Source organism: Opisthocomus hoazin, chromosome 1 (genome assembly GCF_030867145.1).
Source record: "Opisthocomus hoazin isolate bOpiHoa1 chromosome 1, bOpiHoa1.hap1, whole genome shotgun sequence".
In the NCBI taxonomy this organism is placed as follows: domain Eukaryota; kingdom Metazoa; phylum Chordata; class Aves; order Opisthocomiformes; family Opisthocomidae; genus Opisthocomus; species Opisthocomus hoazin.
The window spans coordinates 81109612-81129854 of NC_134414.1; the positions used below are offsets into that span (position 1 = coordinate 81109612).

Genomic DNA, 20243 nt, shown 5'->3' on the forward strand with positions numbered 1-20243 from the left:
GTTTAGTTTAATAGCTTAATTTTCCTGTTCAAACAAATTAAAGGTGAGAAAGGCCGGGACATCTGTAATCAGACTGCGCTACGGATACATGAAAAGTCAGGCGTTATATTTCTCAGTTCACAGAAAGTGGCTTTGCTGGACAAACATCTTTCAGGACCCAGGCACACTCTAGTGTCAGAAGCAGTCAAGATGGCAAAAAAGGCTTGGGCTTGCTGATTTCGGAGCCTGCTGACACCGGCAGCTGTGCATCCCTGGGCAGCGCACAAGGCGTTAGCACCACACTGTGTGTGCTCACATTGCTGAATACGGTTGGAAAGAGGAGGCTCAGACTGCAGGTAGAGGGCATGGGGGACTGCACACCTCCCCAGGAGCAGGACATGAGCACAGACAAGTGACAGAGTGCTGATTTGGTACACCCAGGGTATTTGCATGTGTGAAGAAACTTTTCCTGGTCTGTGCATTGAATTCACCAAGCCCAGAAAAATGTGTACGTGTCAAGCGGAAAAGTTGTGGAGGATGGTGACATTGGTTCATCACTCATCTACAGGAAATAAGGCTGGCTAGTGCAAAGCTGGGGACAGCTGCTACGAAGTCCAGAGCACCAGGCTTATTCTCCTGTGCAGGGCAGTGACCCTAAGCAATAAGCAGAAAACAGTGGCACAGCTTGAAACAGTGGTACCTGAGCCATACCTGAGCCAGAAGATAGACTCATAAGTATTCACCTACCTTTGAGGCTGTGCCCTGTACAAATGCCTATATGGAAAATGTGTGACAGAATTGAGTGAAAATTACGTGAATGAAGTGAGTGATAAAGAGTATGTCCTTCTAGTCTGACCTATTTGTCTCCCTGTAGAAAAACAACGGCTGTAACCACGCTTTTCCTTTCTATGTTACAGAAGTATAGGGTAAGGGAAATGAGTAAGATGTAGGCGGGATTTTTACACCCTGTTACATGAGCAGTTCAGGAGAACTTAATAATGAAACCACATTGTCAAAGCACACAAAAATATGCCACCAAGGAAAATTCGCGTCTTCCTTCATTTCTGTGTCCCATCACTGTAACTGCCACAGGGAAATGGTTTTTCAAGGAGAAGGTAGGTTTGCTTTTGTCTTTCACTGTTCTTCTTTTCTATTTCTCTTTTGTTTTTTCTTTTCTTTTTCTCCAGAGAAGCTAGGCAAAGAAATAGTGTGTTCTGTTATTTGTGCTAGGTTTAATGTTGTTAAAATAACTGTGAGAGGTGGGTAGACAGTATCTGCAAACGCATGCATTTGTCTGCTGAATGTCTTCGCCAAAATTTTGATGGTGTATTTTTTCTACAGTCTGAAAATAATTATATAGAAGTATTTTAAAATTAGCTGAGTTTCCAGTATTACTGGCCTCATCAACACAGCAGTATTTTGCTTGTTAAAATATGCATTACAGATTTGAAGAGTGCCTATGTCACTTTCTCTTGAAAACACAGTCGAACTGAAAATGTTCAGATTTTAGTTCTTTATATTCATAGAGCAAAATCACTATGCAGACTGAATCCCTTTTAGGAGTACTGCATTTAGGTACCACTAGCTTGGAAGCACGTCAGTGTTTTTTCTGTTATTACAGTTTTAATACTGGAGTAGAAGATTTCACATATACAGAGTTCTCCGAAAATACCATAGCAATATAGGCATAATTTTATTCTCATAGCACATTCAACATATAAGCAGTAATTCCATTTCATACATTCCCCAAGACAAAAATCACTTTCCAAGTGTATTAGAGGCAAAGCTGGGAAATAAAACTCAGAAGCCCAGTCTTAATTATTATGCCCAGCACAGATAAGATGTTTCCCTTCACAAAAAAACAGTCATATAAAAACATAGTGCAAGGTTTTGGTTTTCTTTCAATTACAAACTTTCCTTTTCATTGGTTACAAAAATCATAGCAGTATCAAGATGTGATATGCTACATGGTCATACGTTTCTTATAAAAAGCAGGTCATTGGACGGTTTTTATTCTCATCTCATCAACTCTCTAATGAACCTGGATAAGAATAGCCACTGCAGCAGGATTTCAACCTCGCTAATATTTCCAAATTCCTCCTGTAGATGTGTGTCAGGATTCAGCATTCTCTGAGAGGTAACTGAGAGTGCCTTGCACTGTAGCAGAGTGTAGCTGAAGCCAATTTTCATAGAAAGTTTATGAACTACAGTGTAGAAAGGAAACAACTTCACACAGAAATACTTTAAGTTTCCTTAAGATTTTGATCAATTATCTACACAGGAATTATTTGAGATGTGGAAAAAAAGTTTGGACCACCCCTGGGGAATATAGTACTGTTACTCTACCACAATTGTTTTTCTAAAGAGAAAAAGCACATGACACTAGCACAGGTGTAAGAAAGAGGAGGAAAAGGCATTTTCAGAAATAAATTTGCAATTTTCAGTGAGAAAAGAAGAGTGGTAACATTTCTGTTTAGTACTTACCTGTGGATTTCAGGTGATGTAAGAGGGGAAAGGAATGAATCCTCTTGGATTCACCTGACCAACGTGGACAGCTTAGTCTTAGAGGGATCCCACTGAGCTGGTGACGGGGGGCTATCTTTTCAGCAACTGGCCAGAAGTAAACGTAGTGAAGCCTTCATTCATCTTGTCCTAGACTAGGCTGAATAAACTGTGTCTTAACTAGCTGTTCCTTTCCAGCCACTATAAAAGCAGTGCAGAATTACTGGTTCCCTTGTGGGCTTATCTATACAGCAGTTGGGTACGTTTAGGTAAGACAAACTCCACCCCACAACTGACAGCATCTTCAGTGTTAGGTTAAAGAGTTAAAGAAATTTAATTTCCTTTTATTAATTCCCAACATCAAGTATGTTATTTACAATCCTTTACAAATTATCCAATCCATTGTCTTCAAAAGTCAAGAACAGTTTATGCATTTTCTATTCAAGAACTACTAAATACAAGTAAAAATTCTCTTGGCCTCAAGGCCTAGATGTGAGATGCTGTCCCTCCTTGTTAATAATCCTGATTACCACAAAGGATTGTAGAGCCAAATTTTCTTTTCTCCTATATTTTTCTGAACTTACTACTCTTACTAAGTTTCTAACATCTGCCCAAGAGATGCAGATAACCTAAGCTGACTCGAGAACAGTAAATAAATACATAAAAGAAAGCACTGTGTGTGCTTAAAACAGTGGATTGTTATGCAGTTGGGTGCAATCACAACCATTGCATCTGTCTCATTCAGTTAAGTACCTTACCTCTTTCATGAAAACCCATAAAGAATGTCAATAAAGATTTCATATATAGCTAAAGATACTAAAATATGGGAAAATAAGTTTTTCATGTGTGAAACAAAAGATGCTTGTGAGGATATTAGTACACTTGCATATGTATTTTATTACAATTATCAAAGAATATAGGAAACCGTTCTGAAGAAAGAGGGCTTTGCAGAGAAATTGAACTGTACTTTGCATCACAGCTCACAGAAAAGGATCATGAGAGTACAGTCCTACCTCTTTTTTAAGGAAATAATGCTAAAGAAGAGACAAATACGGGATTATTAAAAGAGGAGTGGTTAAGCAAGAAGCCACTAGCACAGTCCTTATGTATAATGTGGAAAGAGATAAATTTCAATGTCTCATTGAAATAATGGGAGACAATGGGACGAATGTCTCATGAAGACTTAGCTCCACTTCAGGTGTTACTAAAAATAAAAGTAAAATCATAAAACTTACACTGTGGGTGAGTACAGTAGGCTCAAATATAAACCTTTAAGGAAGGGTAGTCATACTTGTCTGCTTTGCCAGATTTTCTTTGGCATATCCACAGAAAGGTGAATAAAGAAAAGATGGAAAATAAATCCCCTCAAAACCTGGGAAAAAAGTCCTGTCAGCAAAGGGAATAGAGTGACTCACACATGTCTGAATGATCTTCCTAGCATATGTTTGATGTTGGTATGAATGTGACACAGTGCAGCTGATTGTGGCTGTTTTGCAGGCAGAGTAATGTTCTGGCTGTAGAACTTTGGTTAATTAAAGAACATCTCAGTATATGTCTATATGCTCGTTCAGATATTTAAAAAAATGAGGCCACCACTGAAGAGGCCAAGGACGTGATTTCGTTTGCTTTTTCCTGGACCACAATGCCATTGTAGGAGTTCTTTTCACCCTGTTTCCTTTGTCGCCAGCCAACTCAACTGCTTGTTGGGCCACACATGTACCAGGCTGTGATCTGATTTGAAATCAGAATAACTCTGTTTTCTTTCGATTTGCAGCATTGACAAAGGCTTTATGAAGCCCATCCCTCTAAGACCCTTGCACAGCACCTATGATCATCCTTCAGACTGCTGCATTTACCTTGCAGTTTCTTTATGGGAAGGAAATTTCTTTATTTCTTTTGTAAATGGGGAAGTGAAGTATACAGATTTGATTGACCTTGGGTCATAAAGTGAATCCGTAGCAGACCAGAGAACTGAGCAAAGCTCTCCATCACCTCAAAACAGTACCATAATCACTGGACTCTCAGTACAAACTTACACATAAGTTGGATATAAGCAACCCTATGCTAAGAGCCTAGATGCCTGTAGTGACTAGATAGGGATGAACATTTCTTGCAGCAGCAGAAATAGCTTAGATAGCTCTCTTCTGAGTCTTTATTGCTAACCCACACTGTCATCTCAGATGAGCTTGTTCCCCTGTTTGTGGTAAAGGATGCTAAGCCAGATAAAAAAACAAGAAGAAACAAAAAATGCTAGGGTGGGAGGAGCATTATTAGTCTTAGTGACGATCGCTTCTCCAGAACTGCTCACTACGAGGGCCCACAAGGAATGGCACTAGCACAGCCAGGGAGGCAGGATGGAATCAAGCAGGAGCCATTGAGAATGGGGAAGGACAGGTGATGCTTAAGCCAACATGGCTATTGAACAAAATGCCATTGAATGAAATGCCATTGAACCATGCTCTTGAAACAGTTTCAACCTTCCTCTTGGAAAAGAGGAAGTTTTCCAGAAATCCAGGAGTACTCTGACAACTTTGTTGTCTCTTGAACAGTTCCTCTCTGTTTTTAAAGGTGTAAGACTCAGATGGTTGCTACTCTTGGGATTGCTTTACAAGATACTGTCCCTGACAAGGTTTGTCCCAGTGCACGCTGGCTCCCAGTGTGATGAGTGAGAACTAAACACTTCTGCCGAGGTGTTCTGAGGGATGGGGTTTAATTCATACAGCTCTATGTGTAACAAAGTTACAAAACTTCATATTAGGTCAGGTCTCCTAGGTAACAGTCTTTCCCTCTGGAAATTGTGATCCTAGCCACCTTTATTATGTGCCTACGCTTGTAGTACACCCAAATGAAAGAAACTTTTTTCTGTAGAGTAGTCCCAAAAGCCTCCATACAGCACAATAGCTGCCTGGTGCAAGCCATGAAAAAAACATTAGGTACAAGAGTGTGTTTGAGATCCCTCTTTTCTGGAGAAGAATTGCCTTTTCTCACATTACAGCTGAAGAGAGGAAAGGAGTTCGAAGGAAAATAGACCTTTTGAACTCTCCCATTGCTCATCCTATTGGCAAGGGGTGTGGTAGAGGTCAAAAAATTAAAATGTATTTAAAAGAGATGAAGCAAATTAATGGGGGATCAAGCTTTCTTAGACTGCTAAGCACAGTGATCTATGAGGTAGCCTTTAACTTTGCAAGACTGTAGGGCACTGCTTGCTGGTAGATGAGAAAGTGTATAGGCAAAGGCCTGCTCAGTGTTTTCTCTCTCATAATACTTTTCTCCCTAAGCATCTACTGGTATCAGAGGTTTTGGTCTGCTCAGTAACAGTATTTCTTTTGAAATCAGTGCTGTCAGCTACAGGATCAGATGCTTGTGGGAACATGAGGAAAAAGAGGCTTCCAGCTTGGACTGTAGTAAAGCCCGGACAGGAGACAGTCACTTCATCTCATAATATGGTAGCTTCCAAGCCTTGTTTGGAACCTGTCTTAGACAAATAGGGAGCTTTAAGCCAAACTGGGGAGGTACATGTAAAGGTGGTACCGGTGGTGCTCAAGCTTCGTAAATCACCATCTTGGAAAGCTGTGATCAAGTTCTTCAATTCATGATGATAGTAGCTAAGAAGAGGTACTGCATGACTATTATTTCCTGTTGGAGATCTGACCTTTTGGTAGGGAAGAAACGCAAAAGGAATTAATTCCTCATGTGAATACACAACCTAAATAGCCTTTTAACTTAAGCAAGCTATCAACTTCTGCTTCAATTTTGTCTTGGTTTTACACTAATGACGTGGATATTCAGGCCTGCTTCTATTAAGTTCAGTGCAAACAAAATTCCCGCTATCCTTGAGTCTATAGTGCCAGAAGGGATTATCAACCATTTTCAGTTCAAGATCAAAAAATATGCCATTGTCTCTTCAAAATCAGAACACTTCTGCAGGGACTAGCTTCAGGAAGCAGACTCATATTTAAGTTGTAATCACCCAGCTGTTATACAGAAGAAAGCGATGGACAGTTTATTTTAAATCTTTAGTTCTTTACAAGTCAATCAAGAGTCAGAGCACTTCAGACAAACACAGGACGGAGAAGTTGCCTTGCACACGGTTGTAGAATTTAAATTCCACTGGAGACTGGACCTTAGATAGACAGGGCATCTAAACAAAGGGCACAACAGATACTGCCTTTGTTATTAGCTTCCACTACATTACTGTGCCTGAGTTGATTAAAGAGTTGATTAAACCCTAGTCACATCTTCAGCATATGTAACAATGGTAGATAATCCTCATGGCTCAACACACATAAAATCATTGCTATCTTAAAGTAAGCACACAACTACAAGAACTAAAAATATGCAGTTGGATTCACTAATCAGATGGCTAAAAATTGCGAAGTGAGCTTGCAGATATCTGCATGATTTGAGCAGTTACACAGTCTTTCTGCAGAGTGGACATGGGATATTCTTTCTGTTTGCAGCCATGAATGGGACAGCCATTGAAAATTTTGTCTGTGTCATTTTCAATGTTTCCTTCATGAACTGCACTTGGCATGTGGGCCAGACTGTTTCAGAAGATATCCAATATTTCCTGTACTGGAGGATCTCAAAGTAAGTAGGTCTTCTTGAATCTAGGGAATCTGGATTTCTGGTCTGACATGTGACATAGTCAATATTTAACTGATGCAATATGTCATGTAAAGGAAAGAAGATTTCACAGAATGCCAGAATTACATCAAAGATCATTTTGGAAGGCATACAGGATGTAGATTCCAAGATGTGGCAATAGAAAATAAGAGAGCTACTTTCCTGGTAAATGGGTCTAGAAGTGGTGAAAACATTCAGTTGTATAAGAAGACGATTCATCTGTATGAAGTTGGTAAGGATTTTTTTTTTTTTTAATTTTCAGTTTTATGTTAAGCGAATGAAGAATTAATCCCTGGAAGAAAGCATACATTTTAAAAATACCGCTCCTCAGAAGAGGTTGGTTTTGGTTTTTTTTTTCTTTTCCCCAGCCCTTATGGCTGAAAAGTTAGAAGTATAGAAATGAAAAAAAAAAAAAAAAAAGAATGCAGAGACAATTTGAAGTCATATGTCAGAGAATTGTGAACATTTCAGGAAAATATTTATTCTCTGAAAGTAAGGTGTCATTTTTTGGGGATTAACTAGCCAAGAATGCCTGAGCAGGACTGTCTAGATGTTGGTCTTATTGTCTCATAATTCTGTTCACCCACATAACACAAAAGAACCAATTACCTTAACACTATGAGCAAAAACTTTCTTTTTTTTTTTTATGGAGGAATGATGCCAATAAAACAAAATGGAATTATCTCAGTTTAGTATGAACTTAGTATAAAATAAAACCCTGCACAGATTATATGCTGAATTCAGTGAAATCTAACAAATGGTTTGTGTTTTTTTAATTTTACTTACTGTTGCTGCTGATACTCCAGGCTCCTCAATTGCAGTGTTAAATCAGGAGTCCTGCTTCAGTATATGGGGTGAATATAATAATTCTGATAAAGCTGCATTACATCTTTTTAGACTGGTTGCTTGAACATCTACCTATATTTTTAAAAAACAGAATGAAGAAAGCTGATTATTAATAAATAGTATTTCTGATTATATTACTGCAGAAAAACTCACTCCTCCATTAAATGTCACTGTGAACTGTACAGAAGCTTCTCATGCTTGTGAAATCCGGTGGCAACCACCTCGCACAAGTCATGTGAAAAGACATGCTTGTTTCAAATATGAAATTGTCATAGAAAACAAGGTAAGAACAATTATGACTCTTAATAGTATTTTGCATGATTGTATTTCCACACATGCTACCATACAACCACACCCTGTTCTCCTTCCCTACTTAAATAATCTCTCCTTTTTGATATGTAGTACCCCTCTTGCACATGAGCTGAGGACTGCTGTCACTCACAAACAGGGTCAGCAAACTGAGAGAACGCTTTCAGTCCACTGTGCATGTTGGTCCTTAAAGAAACTGGGCAAGGGATTCCCCACAGTGGAGGTGAATAGCTATTCTAGCACATATAGGGGAATGGACCATACTACCTGACGACTTCATTCTGAACAGCTAAAGGATGCATCAAATGAACTCTAAATATAGTACAAAAAAGCAAAGCTACAGTTAAATTGGATACAATTAATTTGATGTGGCTCTGTAAGGCAGTTTGGGTCCTAGTGTAGTCTTTCAGTCCTGCTGTTGTTTTTTGATAGTTAAGTCAGGACCTTCTGCTCTGTGGTTTTCCTCTCCGCAGTCTCTTATCCCCTCAGACACTTCGTATTGTGTCTTTCACAAACTCACTTTTCATTTGTTCCTGCTTCTTGTAGTCATCTTTATTGCTCAGTCAGGTACACGGTATTAGTAAATTAGGTCCAAAGGAGTAACACATGGTTTGTTACAAAGGAGCACCTGTGAGTTAGGATATGCTGCAAGAGCTCTTACGTACCTCCACCCAGACCCTGCACTTTCCATCCCGCCCTTTGCATATCCAGCCTTGCCTTCTTCTCCTGTTGCCTCCATTTATTGACACCAGTGTGGCGCTGCTGAAGGAGGTTAGGATTTTAGGTTTATCTAAAGTAGGTCTGCAGCATACACAATCAGGACGGTTCACCACAGCTGTCACAATCAGATGTAAGGGGCGGTAATAGAGTATCTGTTCATAGTGTGGTTTTATTAAGCTCTGTCCTTTATTTTTAACTTAAAGTGGAAAGAGCCATCCACATCTTTGAATAAAAAGAAGTATTCTGTCAGGTTATTGGAACAGAATAGCCAGGTTTTCCAGGTATTAACTGCATATGATTGTTATTATATTTTATATTTATATCTTGAATATATTTATATTATATTTTGAAGACTTGGATGAATATGGAAAGTAGTGTTACATTGATCAAAAACAAAGTCTGAAATATTTGTGGAAATATACATGATTTCATTGTTCCAACAGTAAAAAAAAAAAAAAAAAGGAGACATAACATAGCTAAATTATATGTTTAAGAGTGTAAAAGCTACATAGATAAAAGTTTTAATGGAAAAAACATTATCCAAGTTTACCAGTATTTTTCAGATACTTTGTTTTGTACAGGTAAAATTTTAAATTTAAATTGGTGGGCAACTTAAGCTTTTCTTTGTTTAGTTCTTTGATAGTCAGTTCTGCAACCAAATTTAAAGGGTACAGTATTTCAGAGCAGCAGCAGTGAGGAAAACCTTTCAGCAGAAAAACAGCTTAACTTCACAGACTTTAGAAGAAGGCATTTAAAATATTAGATGTACACTTTTCTTCCAGAAAATCAAACATTCATAAGCCACAACCCTTTATTGTATAGTAACAAAAAGAACAATCTTAAAAATTAAAATTTTCTCTTGTTGGTAGGCTGATCCCGAGAAAAACATCAAAACCACATCTAGAACGGTAAGTCTTTACTAGTATTAATCTAACGTTCATGCTGGGTTGAAATTTCGTTTATATCAGAGCATCCTCCAACCAAATTGTTTTGGTTCCAAACTACCAGTTTCAGCATACTACATGTGCTCTTTATTGACAAGTTTCCTAAACTCAAAGTTTTAAACTTATAAAAAATGATACAAAAACCACCTGCACTTGTGGAACTTTATATTACTTCTATTCAAGTCACAAAATCTTCCATTTTAAAGTCTTTTGTACTTCCTACCATGTTTATATAGATGTAGAAATATGGATCACAATTCCACATTGACGCACAAAATGTGGATGATTTTTTCTTTATTAATCGTGTCTGGAGGGGGTTGAGTTGGAGGAGGCAAGGAAATATGACCTGAAAGACTAAGTCAGCACAAAAAAGGAAGAGAAAACAATTAGGCTTTCAAGAGGGCTCAATATTCTTCTGAGAAGGATTTCAATATGTGTCAAAATTTTCCCTTCCATATAATCTGGCTGTTAAATTGTACTTCAGTTTTGAAAACAACAACAGTAAGGGGATGACAGATCTTTAATGAGTTACATTCTAGTAAAATAAATCATTTACAGGCTGAAAATAAACTGTTGATTTTTTTCCCCCAAAGTTTAGCAGAAGCTAAGGGGCCAGGGAAGTATACTGCAAATTTCATCTTCATATGGACAATAACAAAAATATTCAAACAAGAGGGATTAAGAAGGAACAAGCTAATTTATTAAGGGAAAATTTTCTATTTGTTTTTTTCACTCTAGTCTATTCACAGTAGTATGTGTAAAATTTTCTTTTGTAATTGTTTGCATCATTAAATGAACCTGATGCATTCTTAACATCTGCACATCTAGTGAATAAAAAGTTCTCAGTCTAGTTGTTTTGTACTTAGGAAAGAAGCATCACAGGAAACTCCTATATATTTTGGAGCTTCAGCGCAGAGAAAAGGTACAGCGTCAAAATCAGAGCAACTGACAATGGCTGTTTAGTGAGCACAAGTTGGGGAGAGTGGAGTACACCTGTAGAGTTTGGTAAGAAAGAAAATCGCTTCTTTGACCTAGTTTTCCCTCAGTTACTACTTGTCTGCCTCATTTATTACTTCATACTTACAGACGGAAACACATTGATATTGGCACATTGAATTGCTGGGATGAAAAGGAGCAAAGAATTGGCATATCTCTTAATATGAGGGAGGTCTCCAAGCATTCTGGTGTGACAGCGGGTGCTTCTTGCAAGGAGATAGTGAATTAAGACCTTTCTGAGGTTTGCTGCCAGCTATTTTCCTTCTTCCATTTCTACTGCTGGCTTTATAAACTTCTCTTTTCCCCTGTTATTCTCTGCCACCTTGGATTCTGAAGTACTGTATAAGCCTCAGTTCCTCATAAAATGTTTGGTAAGGTCTCAACTTACCATAGACAGTCCACATACTGTGAGCCATCCCACTCCTTCACATGTTACAGTGCAATGAGGTGCTAAGCTGAAGAAGAAACCACTTCGTACCAGTGCTCAACACGCTCGTGCAAAGCAGATTGCACATAGCTGTGCAGTCATTCCTGTTCTGTGATACTAATCAACATTTTGATGATTGCTTGTCTTTCAGGAAAAGAACAACTTACTTCTTCATCATATGTGTTATTTCTGATACCAGTGCTGGCAACAAGTTTTGTAATTTTTCTCTGCACAGTGTAAGCCTTATTTCTTGTGCAAAATTTTTATTCTGTAGTTCAAATAACACTTCTTTTTCCAATAGAAAATTTCTGGCCTCCTTTTAAAGGAGGGGAGGGAAGCGGAAAATTGACACTGAACTATAACAAGAATCATGGCCCGCTGGATGTTCCTCAAGTGGGCTTTATATTTCTGATTCTCAACCTTTTCATCTGCTTGATCAATATAACACAAGGCTTTCCAATATTGGGACAAGGCCTTATAAGAGTGCCACTTGCCTGCCATCAGACCCTGCAATGTATTTGGGTGGTACATGAAATTTTTGCCTTGTTTTGAGGATATTTCCTGTTCAGTTATCTAAAAAAGCATTTTCCTATTATTCTTTAGTAAGTCATGAAATAAATCATTGCCATACAAATTCTGGATAATGAAATTATACCATTGTATTCAGCCTATGCAATTATTAGTTACTCTTTCAATACTTCTGTCTTAGAGGAATAAAATAATACTGCAAGACATTATTATATAGTATGTGATCACATGTTTGCATAAGTCTTTTCTTCATCAAGCCTTTTTGTCACTGTAGAAGCATTTATTTGAAAAAAACTTCTGCTACAGTACCACAGCCAAGAGACCCGTTCCATGAGCTCTCACCAACGGATTTCCAGGTATATTTTCTTTCCATTTGTCTGAAATTTGTTGCAAATAAGCATCCATTGCTGTCTCAAAGGTGTGATCTAAGTGTCAGAAAGAAGTGCAGAAGAAAGGATAAATTTTCTTTCTTTTTCTTATTCTTGGGGTATTGAAAGAGAAGGTCTATATGCAGATAATTCTTCTGTTTTTCCTTTGCCTTTCTGAAACAATTGTCACCCATCTACCTGGAGCACTGGAGAAAATACACAATATCACCCTACTCTCCCTGTAGGTCATGTGCTATCACTAGAACTGTGCTGAGCCTAAGCTTCTCAGCACAGTAAATAATGCAGAATCCGACTGTTGGTCAGCTATGGGAGAGGAGGGACAAAGAAATCTGCTGCTGGCCAGAAACAGTTGTGCCATAGCAGATGTTGAGACCCATTGTTAGTATTCGGCAAGGATGCTGAAGGACGAAAAGTTTCTAGGGTATGGTAAGCAAGAAAGTATAACAGAGAGCTGCAAGGTTCTAGCTTATGCAGAGTCACTTGTGAGAAGAAGGGACAGACATTGCAAGTAACAGAGGGGAATTGCCCATCTAGAGAGTATGTTGCACAATTTGCTGCAATTTGCAAGTTTCAAAGTCTTTAAGTTGGCTACAGCCAGGTCTGGAAGCAAGAATGTGTCTGCAAGGTCTCACACTGGTGAGCCTTTATAAATCCTTTTACTTTCTGTTCCTTTGTAACGTTAACTTTTCTGTGTTTAAAAACACGAGTTTTCTGGCTTTTGAGTTAAGAAGTCTTTTGTTCCTCTTTGGGGAGCTCGTCATGGAGGGAAGACCTAGACAAGTCTACTTCAGTCCTCTCATTGATGGAATCCCACTACAGCTTGTGTATGATAAGTAACAATTCTCTCAATGACAGGAGATTCGTAAATTGTAAACTTGTGGCTTATCTCACGTATGAAACACTAATGAAATGTTTTCTTCTTCCTTTAATAGACAGAATATAAGAATCAATTTATAAAGCATGAAACTGAAGAAATAATAACAATTATTGAAGAAGTTACATAATGGTATGCAAGCGAAACAAGCAACCTGAATTTTTTCTATTCTTGTTATCAGTAATTTAGAGTTTTTTCATATTCTTTCCCTCTTGCAAGCAGAGAGAATCGTGTTGCCTGTAGAGACACTTCCCCAGGAGCCTATCTTCAAAAGACTATTTGTATTTGATTGCATTTTCCATACACTGAGTTGTTTGGACTATTTTTGTTTATTCTTGTGATGAGTATTCTTGCAATGTTTCAGCAAAAATGTTTCAGTAGTGCTTTGGAAGTTATTATAATGCTTCTCAACACCATGCAGAAGAATAAAGTAAGAACAACCAAACCTAATGGGATTATTCAGGATCTCCAGTGGTCCAGTGCATTGGAAAAGGCACAGTCATATTGAGATTGTGATCAGGAATAAAAACTTGTCATCTTTATGAAAATCCACTGAAAACTGGCCAAGATTAAACTCTTAAAAATGATCATTTGCTCATACAAAATGAGTATTGTTAAAGAGTTCAGGAGACAGTTTTCTCATCAATCTATTTGCTGCCTTCAAACTATGTTGCTACATCCTTCAGCAGAGTGTGCCCTACATGTTGTACACAGCCATCTGCAACACCAAACTTTTTCCTCCAACTTTTGGTCATTTTATATCCATGGTAGATGAAAAAAAAGCTTAAAATATGATTGCTAACAGGGAGATAATAACAGGCAGATAATTTTTTGTATGTGTGTGGGGTGGGAAACGTTGGAAATTGAACTTTTGAACTCTCCAGCAGAACCCTGCCACTTGCTAGCTGCAAATGGTACAGGCTGGTCATGTGGGTCTATTACACCTGGACAAAACAGAAGCAGCACACCCCGAACCCTCCAATTAGTAAGGTACTGTGAGACAAAACTATCTGTTTGGAGGCTAATCACACATTGTGCTTCTGTGGATGTATTTTTTACATTGGGAAAACCAGGAGTTAGAGGCCATTTGTAGCCATGAAGTCCACAGTACCATGCCTGTGTCCCGTCTCTTAACCAGCCCCATGCCTCTACACCTCTACACCCAATCCTGTGTCTCCACTTTGAAAGGTCTCTGCTATCATCCAGACCTACACTGCATCAGTGTAACACCTTGGTGGTACTGTGCAAAGATACACATAAGTAAAGAAAATTAGCTGTGGACACCTGGTCAAACAAAACTGCAAACAGATCAAGAAAAGTTCAAACAGAGCAAGCCTGACAAACTTCAACCCTGAGACCTTGCAAACTCATTACAAATCTTGTGGTCTGTTACTAACAATGGCAATACCATATTACAGGGCTGTGTGGTTACAACAGCTAAGTTCACTAGTACTACCGTCACAAATTATCTGTTTTTTCCTCACACCAGCATTGCTTGGAGATTGTCTCTACAGAATAAACACTAAGGATCACCTGTGCCTACTAGGCAATTCCGTTCCTTACTAGTTTTTCCAAAGATCTACCTGAGACTGCTAAAATGATTTCTTCTGAAATTGGTTTGATCTATTGCTCTGCATTTCTGCCAGAAAAAAAAAAAAAAAAAAAAAACAAACTCGGACAGACTCTTGCACAGGGGAATGTCTCAAGTGATTTGCATGTTCTGGCAAATTGAATACCTGTCAAACAGAAGAGGTGCTGCCAAGGTTAAGAAAAGACTGTGCCAGATTAAAAGTGTCAGTATGGTGGCCCTTAAACTGAGAAGCTGTAGTTAGTTGTCCTCATTAAACCAGAGCTTCCTATGGGAGTTTCACTTGTGTCCAGAGCAGAGCCCTGGCTGAAGGGAGGCATGCCTTGAACCATCCCATAATGTGAACTGAGCTCGAACACCAAGGGAGGTCCTGCAGCAGAGGAGACAGACTAGAATAGACTAGAATAGGATAGAATAGAAAAAAATATTTTATTTGGCAGGGACCTACAACGATCATCTTAGTCCAACAGCCTGACCAATTCAGGGCTGACCAAAAGCTAACCAGGTTATTAAGGACATTGTTCAAATGCCTCTTAAACACTGACAGGCTTGGGGCATCGACCACCTCTCTAGGAAGTCTGTTCCAGGGTTTGGCCACTGTCTTGGCAAAGAAATGCTTCTTAATGTTGAGTCTGAACCTCCCATGGCGCAGCTTTGAGTCATTCCCTCTCGTCCTGTCACTGGATTCCAGGGAGCAGAGCTGAGCACCTCCCTCTGCACGTCTTCTCCTCAGGCAGCTGCAGAGAGCAAGGAGGTTGTCCCTCAGCCTCCTTTTCTCCAAACTAGACAAACACAAAGTCACTCTTCATAGGACATTCCTTCCAGCCCTTTCACCAGCTTTGTTGCTCTCCTCTGGACGCATTCAAGTACCTCCATACCCTTCTTGAATTGTGGGGCCCAGAACTGCACACAGAGCTCAAGGTGAGGCTGCACCAACACCGAATATAGTGCGATAACCACCTCTTTTGACCAGCTGGTTATGCTGTGTTTGATGCATCCCAGGGTGCTGTTTGCCCTCTGGACTGCCAGGGCACACTGCTGATTCATATCAAGCCTGCAGTTGACCAGCACCCCAGACCCCTTTCTGCAGGGCTGTTCTCCATCCCCTCCTCTCCCAAGTTACACTTATGCCTGGTGTTACCTGTCCTAGGTGTAGAATCTGGCATTTTGACTTGTTAAAATTCATCCCATTGATCTTTGCCCGATGTTCCAATCTATCTAGATCCCTCTGAAAGGTCTCTTGTCAACAGCACCTCCCAGTTTGGTATCATCAGCAAATTTGCTAATGGTGCATTCAACTCCTCCATCCAGATCATTGATAAATATCTTGTATCTTGTATCTTGAACAGAACTGGACCTAGAATCAAACCCTGAGGAACACCGCTGGTGACTGGTCGTCAGCCAGATGTAGCCCTGTTCACTACAGCCCTTTGAGCTCTGCGCTTCAGCCAGATCCACAAGGTCAGGAAGAAGTAAGCGGTGGTAGAGGGTGCAGAGACCCAGGTCTGCGAGGTATGTGAAGACACCTCTGGCATAGATGGAAGATGTCATGAGCTGTTTAGAGAGGTTATTTCAGACTACAAGGGATGAGCCGTGGTATGTGTCATGGTATCCAAGACACAGGAAAGAACAGGAAGGCTAAATTCAAGCTGCTGGTGAGAGTCCAGCACATCAATAATGGAAGTCTCTGAATTACTGCCAGTCTCTCAGTTAAAAGCTGAGAGATGATCAGACCACTAGATCTCAGATCCTACTGTCTCCTGAGCAAGCTGAAGTCTACTCTCATGACATCCAACGTATATAGCATGCTATTTGCCTTCCTCCTTTCTCTCAGGATCTTAAAGTCCACCACATCATGGTCCTTGCAGTCAAGACTGTCAGACTGTCACATCTGTGATCAGTTCTTCTTTGATGAGTTGAAGATCTGTGAAGTACCTCCTACAGTCATCTTGTCCGGCTTCTGTATCAAAATATTGTTCCTGGTGGTCTCTATAATTCTCCTGGTACCCTGCTATTTTGCCCTTACAGAAGGTCTTAGGATGGTCAAAGTCATCTTGTGGTTGAAATCCTCTCATGGTAGATGAAGTTCTCTCAGCATGATCAAATTCCAGTGGACCAGATTACCTCCAAGAGGCCACCTTTAAAACCACATTTTTCTATGATTCTGTGTTTCTAAATAAAGTTTCAGTAACAATTTATTTTAAATAGCTTTTTAAAACAGACCCAGAGAAGGAGCCTTTTGTTGAAGTTATAACTGCCTAAAAATAAGAGCACCTGCATCAGAAGTGGCCAACCAAAACCAAAGCTTACTTTAATCTAAGGGGAATTAAACAGATAATGTCTGTTGGACCCTCTCCATCCTGCTTCACTCATAGTTGATCATGACCCACTGCTTTCACTATGAAAACTGCTTACACTGCACAGCCATTTACAAAAATTCTTTATTACCAGCAATCACAGAACCAAAGAATCACAGGATCATAGGGGTTGGAAGGGAACTCTGTGGATCATCTAGTCCAACCCCTGTGCCAAAGCAGGGTCACCTAGAGCAGGCTACAAAGGACTGAGTCCAGAAAGGTTTTGAATATCTCCAGAGAAGGAGAATCCATAACCTCCCTGGGCAGCCTGTTCCAGGGCTCCGTCACCCTCAGAGGGAAGAAGTTCTTCCTTATGATCAGACGGAACTTCCTATGTTACAGTTTGTGCCTGTTGCCCCTTGTCCTGTCGCTGGGCACCACTAAAAAGAGTCTGGGCCCGACCTCTTGACACTCACCTGGAAGATATTTATAGGCATTTATAAGGTCCCCTCGTAGCCTTCTCTTCTTCAGGCTGAACAAGCCCAGCTCCCTCAGCCTTTCCTCATAGGACAGATGCTCCAGTCCCCTCATCATCCTCTTTGTAGCCCTCCGCTGGACTCTCTCCAGTAGCTCTTCATCTTTCTTGAGCTGGGGAGCCCAGAACCGAACACAGTATTCCAGATGGGGCCTCCCTAGGGCAGAATAGAGGGTGAGGAGAACCTCCCTTGACCTACTGGCCGCACTTCTCTTGATGCACCCCAGGATGTCATTGACCTTCTTGGCAACAGGGTACACTGCTGGCTCATGGTTAACCTGTCATCCACCAGGACATCCCAGGTCCCTCTCCGCACAGCTGCTCTCCAGCAGGTCCGCCCCAAGCCTGTATTGGTGCATGGGGTTATTCCTTCCCAGGTGCAGGACCCTGCACTTGCCCTTGTTGAACCTCATCAAGTTCCTCTTCGCCCAACTCTCCAGCCTGTCCAGGTCACGCTGAGTGGCAGCACAGCCTTCTGGTGTATCCGCCACTCCTCCCAGTTTCGTGTCATCAGCAAACTTGCTGAGGGTACACTCTGTCCCTTCATCCAGGTCATTGATGAAGAAGTTGAACAAGACTGGGCCCAGTACTGACCCCTGAGGGACACCACTGGTTACTGGCCTCCAACTAGACTCAGCGCCGCTGATGACAACCCCCTGAGTTCTGCCATTCAGCCAGTTCTCAACCCACCTCACCGACCACTCATCCAGCCCACACTTCCTGAGCTTCCCTAGGAGGAGGTAGTGGGAGACAGTGCCAAAAGCCTCGCTGAAGTCGAGGTAGACAACATCCACTGCTGTCCCCTTATCTACCCAGCCGGTCATGCCATTGTAGAAAGCTATCAGCTTGGTCAAGCATGATTGATTCACCCTTTGGTGAATCCATGTTGACTGCTCCTGATAACCTTCTTTTCCTCCACTTGCTTAATGATGACCTCCATAATGAGTTGCTCCATCATCTTTCCCTGATGAGAACACCAGAAATCCTATTCATGAAACAGTGGAGGTGAGAGTAGGAGTGGGATTAAGGTACCCCTTTCCCATGCCTGGACAAAGACCCAATTTAAGACTCACTGGGAAAGGATGGTCAGACAGTATAACCTGTTAACCAAGTGGCTCAGGTGTTCATACAGATAGAAGTATTTTATTCTGGTCTCCTATGCTGTTCCTCTGTTCTGTGGAGAAAGACATCTGCTAAAAACTAGGAAGCTCCGGCTGCAAGGACCGAAGTGTGGGTCTTGTCTCCCATTTGTATTTTTGTGGTCTATGCAAAAGCTGTCACACACCGGCACAGCAAAATGCCCAAGCAGTTCTTGTGACCACTCCTTCTGTTGCTGGAGCAATAAATTATTTTTCAAGATTTTGAGATATTTAAGAAAGGTTGGTTTTAATCCTGTTCCTGCAGTGAGTCTACTCCTTGTAGAGCCAAAAGTTTTTAAACAGCCCTAAATATCTGCCCAGCTTTCTTTTCTCTTTCTTCTTCTTTCTCTTTCTCTTCTTCTTATTTCTCTTCCAGCTCCTGAGTCATAGCGAGGCTACTCAATGCTAGTTTTCTAGCCTCTAAAAGATAACAGACTTTGGTAGCACCACCAATAGCACCAGCTTTGCTTGGCGTTTTTAAAATTTTTTTTAATTTGTTTGTGTTTCTGAAAGCCTCAGGTAAGGACTTGCCCTAAGTATAGGCAAGCAAAGAAATCCCCTGGGTAGGACAGTTCCTTTGTCTGCAGTAACACCACTATCCTTGTGGGCTCTTTGGATTGTTCTGCTGCGTATATTCCAGTTTAAAAACAAAAAGTACCCAACCCCAAAACCTCAAACCCCAGACTTCCTCATTGTGTTGCAGAGGTGAATAATCTGAAAGAGCACCAGAAAGCATACTGTTCCTCTGCTGCCTGGTCTACAGGCTTGGGAGATCTTCAGAGTGGGAGCATTGGGCTTTGCCTGGGGTGCACAAGTAGCCACCCAGTGGAGAGTTCAACTGGAGAAGGAGAACCCTGCATGTGATAGATGTGTTTGCCCTTGTCCGCCCATTGCAAGATGCACAACTGGGATGACTCAAAGGCTGGAAGTTGACAGCACTTCCCAGGACCAGATTTAGGCACATAAAAACATACAGTTGCCAAGGGCAGTCAATGTCCCACTGCATCAACACTAAACAGCATGATGAAAGGGTGTCTCAGGTACAGACACTGCCCAGTAATCCACCACAGCTGTCAGTGAGCACAGCTTTGTGGTCCAGTTGCTTCTACCAAGAAATTTCCATAGGAGTGTGGAGCTACTGACCCCTCAGAGCAACAGCTGCCCTTAAACACCCTTCATGAAGTGGTGCAGGATCAGTAAATGCAACTTTGGTGCAATTGATCCTAGTCTTCCTCTTCCCCGGCCCAATCTCTGGGCTGCACGGCTCACCTCAACTCCTTCCCTTCTCCACTCCTGCAGTGTAAGGTGCTAGAGGATGAGCAGAGCGACTGGTTCGGATGTGTCTGCTGATGGAGCGGGTGGGAGACTGCTTAACACTTTGGGAACTGACCTGTTGGAGGGTGGAGACCAAGGGAGGTGAAAGACTGGTGGAAAGGAGAAAGAAAGGCAGATGCCTGGAAACTCTGCCTTCTTTCATTTTCCAGAATCCGGTTTGATTCTCTCACATTTCCTATGGCCCTGATTTTATTACACTGGGCACTTCC

General features: G+C 40.8%; 1 protein-coding gene across 3 annotated transcripts; it reads left to right on the plus strand.

The window, feature by feature from the left end:
* The first annotated feature begins 1005 nt into the window (after nt 1-1005).
* LOC142363776 (granulocyte-macrophage colony-stimulating factor receptor subunit alpha-like) lies at nt 1006-13771 on the plus strand. 3 transcript variants are annotated; one of them, XM_075440675.1, is made up of 10 exons: nt 1006-1094; nt 6942-7071; nt 7164-7339; nt 8097-8236; nt 9852-9890; nt 10793-10931; nt 11501-11585; nt 12152-12233; nt 13199-13272; nt 13363-13771. In XM_075440675.1, the coding sequence occupies exons 1-9, from the start codon at nt 1076-1078 to the stop codon at nt 13268-13270; spliced, it is 882 nt and encodes a 293-aa protein (XP_075296790.1). In that variant the 5' UTR covers nt 1006-1075; the 3' UTR covers nt 13271-13272; nt 13363-13771. The 3 variants fall into 3 exon arrangements, with proteins under 3 accessions (XP_075296790.1, XP_075296709.1, XP_075296636.1); XM_075440594.1 differs by having other exon boundaries at nt 13199-13771; XM_075440521.1 differs by lacking the exons at nt 13199-13272; nt 13363-13771 and having other exon boundaries at nt 12152-12461.
* Nucleotides 13772-20243: the final 6472 nt, after the last annotated feature.

Excerpts from the sequence above, each read along its gene's own strand:
- LOC142363776 (XM_075440521.1), top strand. Across the intron at positions 7,072-7,163 it reads CTGTACTGGAGGATCTCAAA|GAAAGAAGATTTCACAGAAT; the intron begins GTAAGTAGGTCT and ends TGTCATGTAAAG. Across the intron at positions 10,932-11,500 it reads GAGTACACCTGTAGAGTTTG|GAAAAGAACAACTTACTTCT; the intron begins GTAAGAAAGAAA and ends CTTGTCTTTCAG.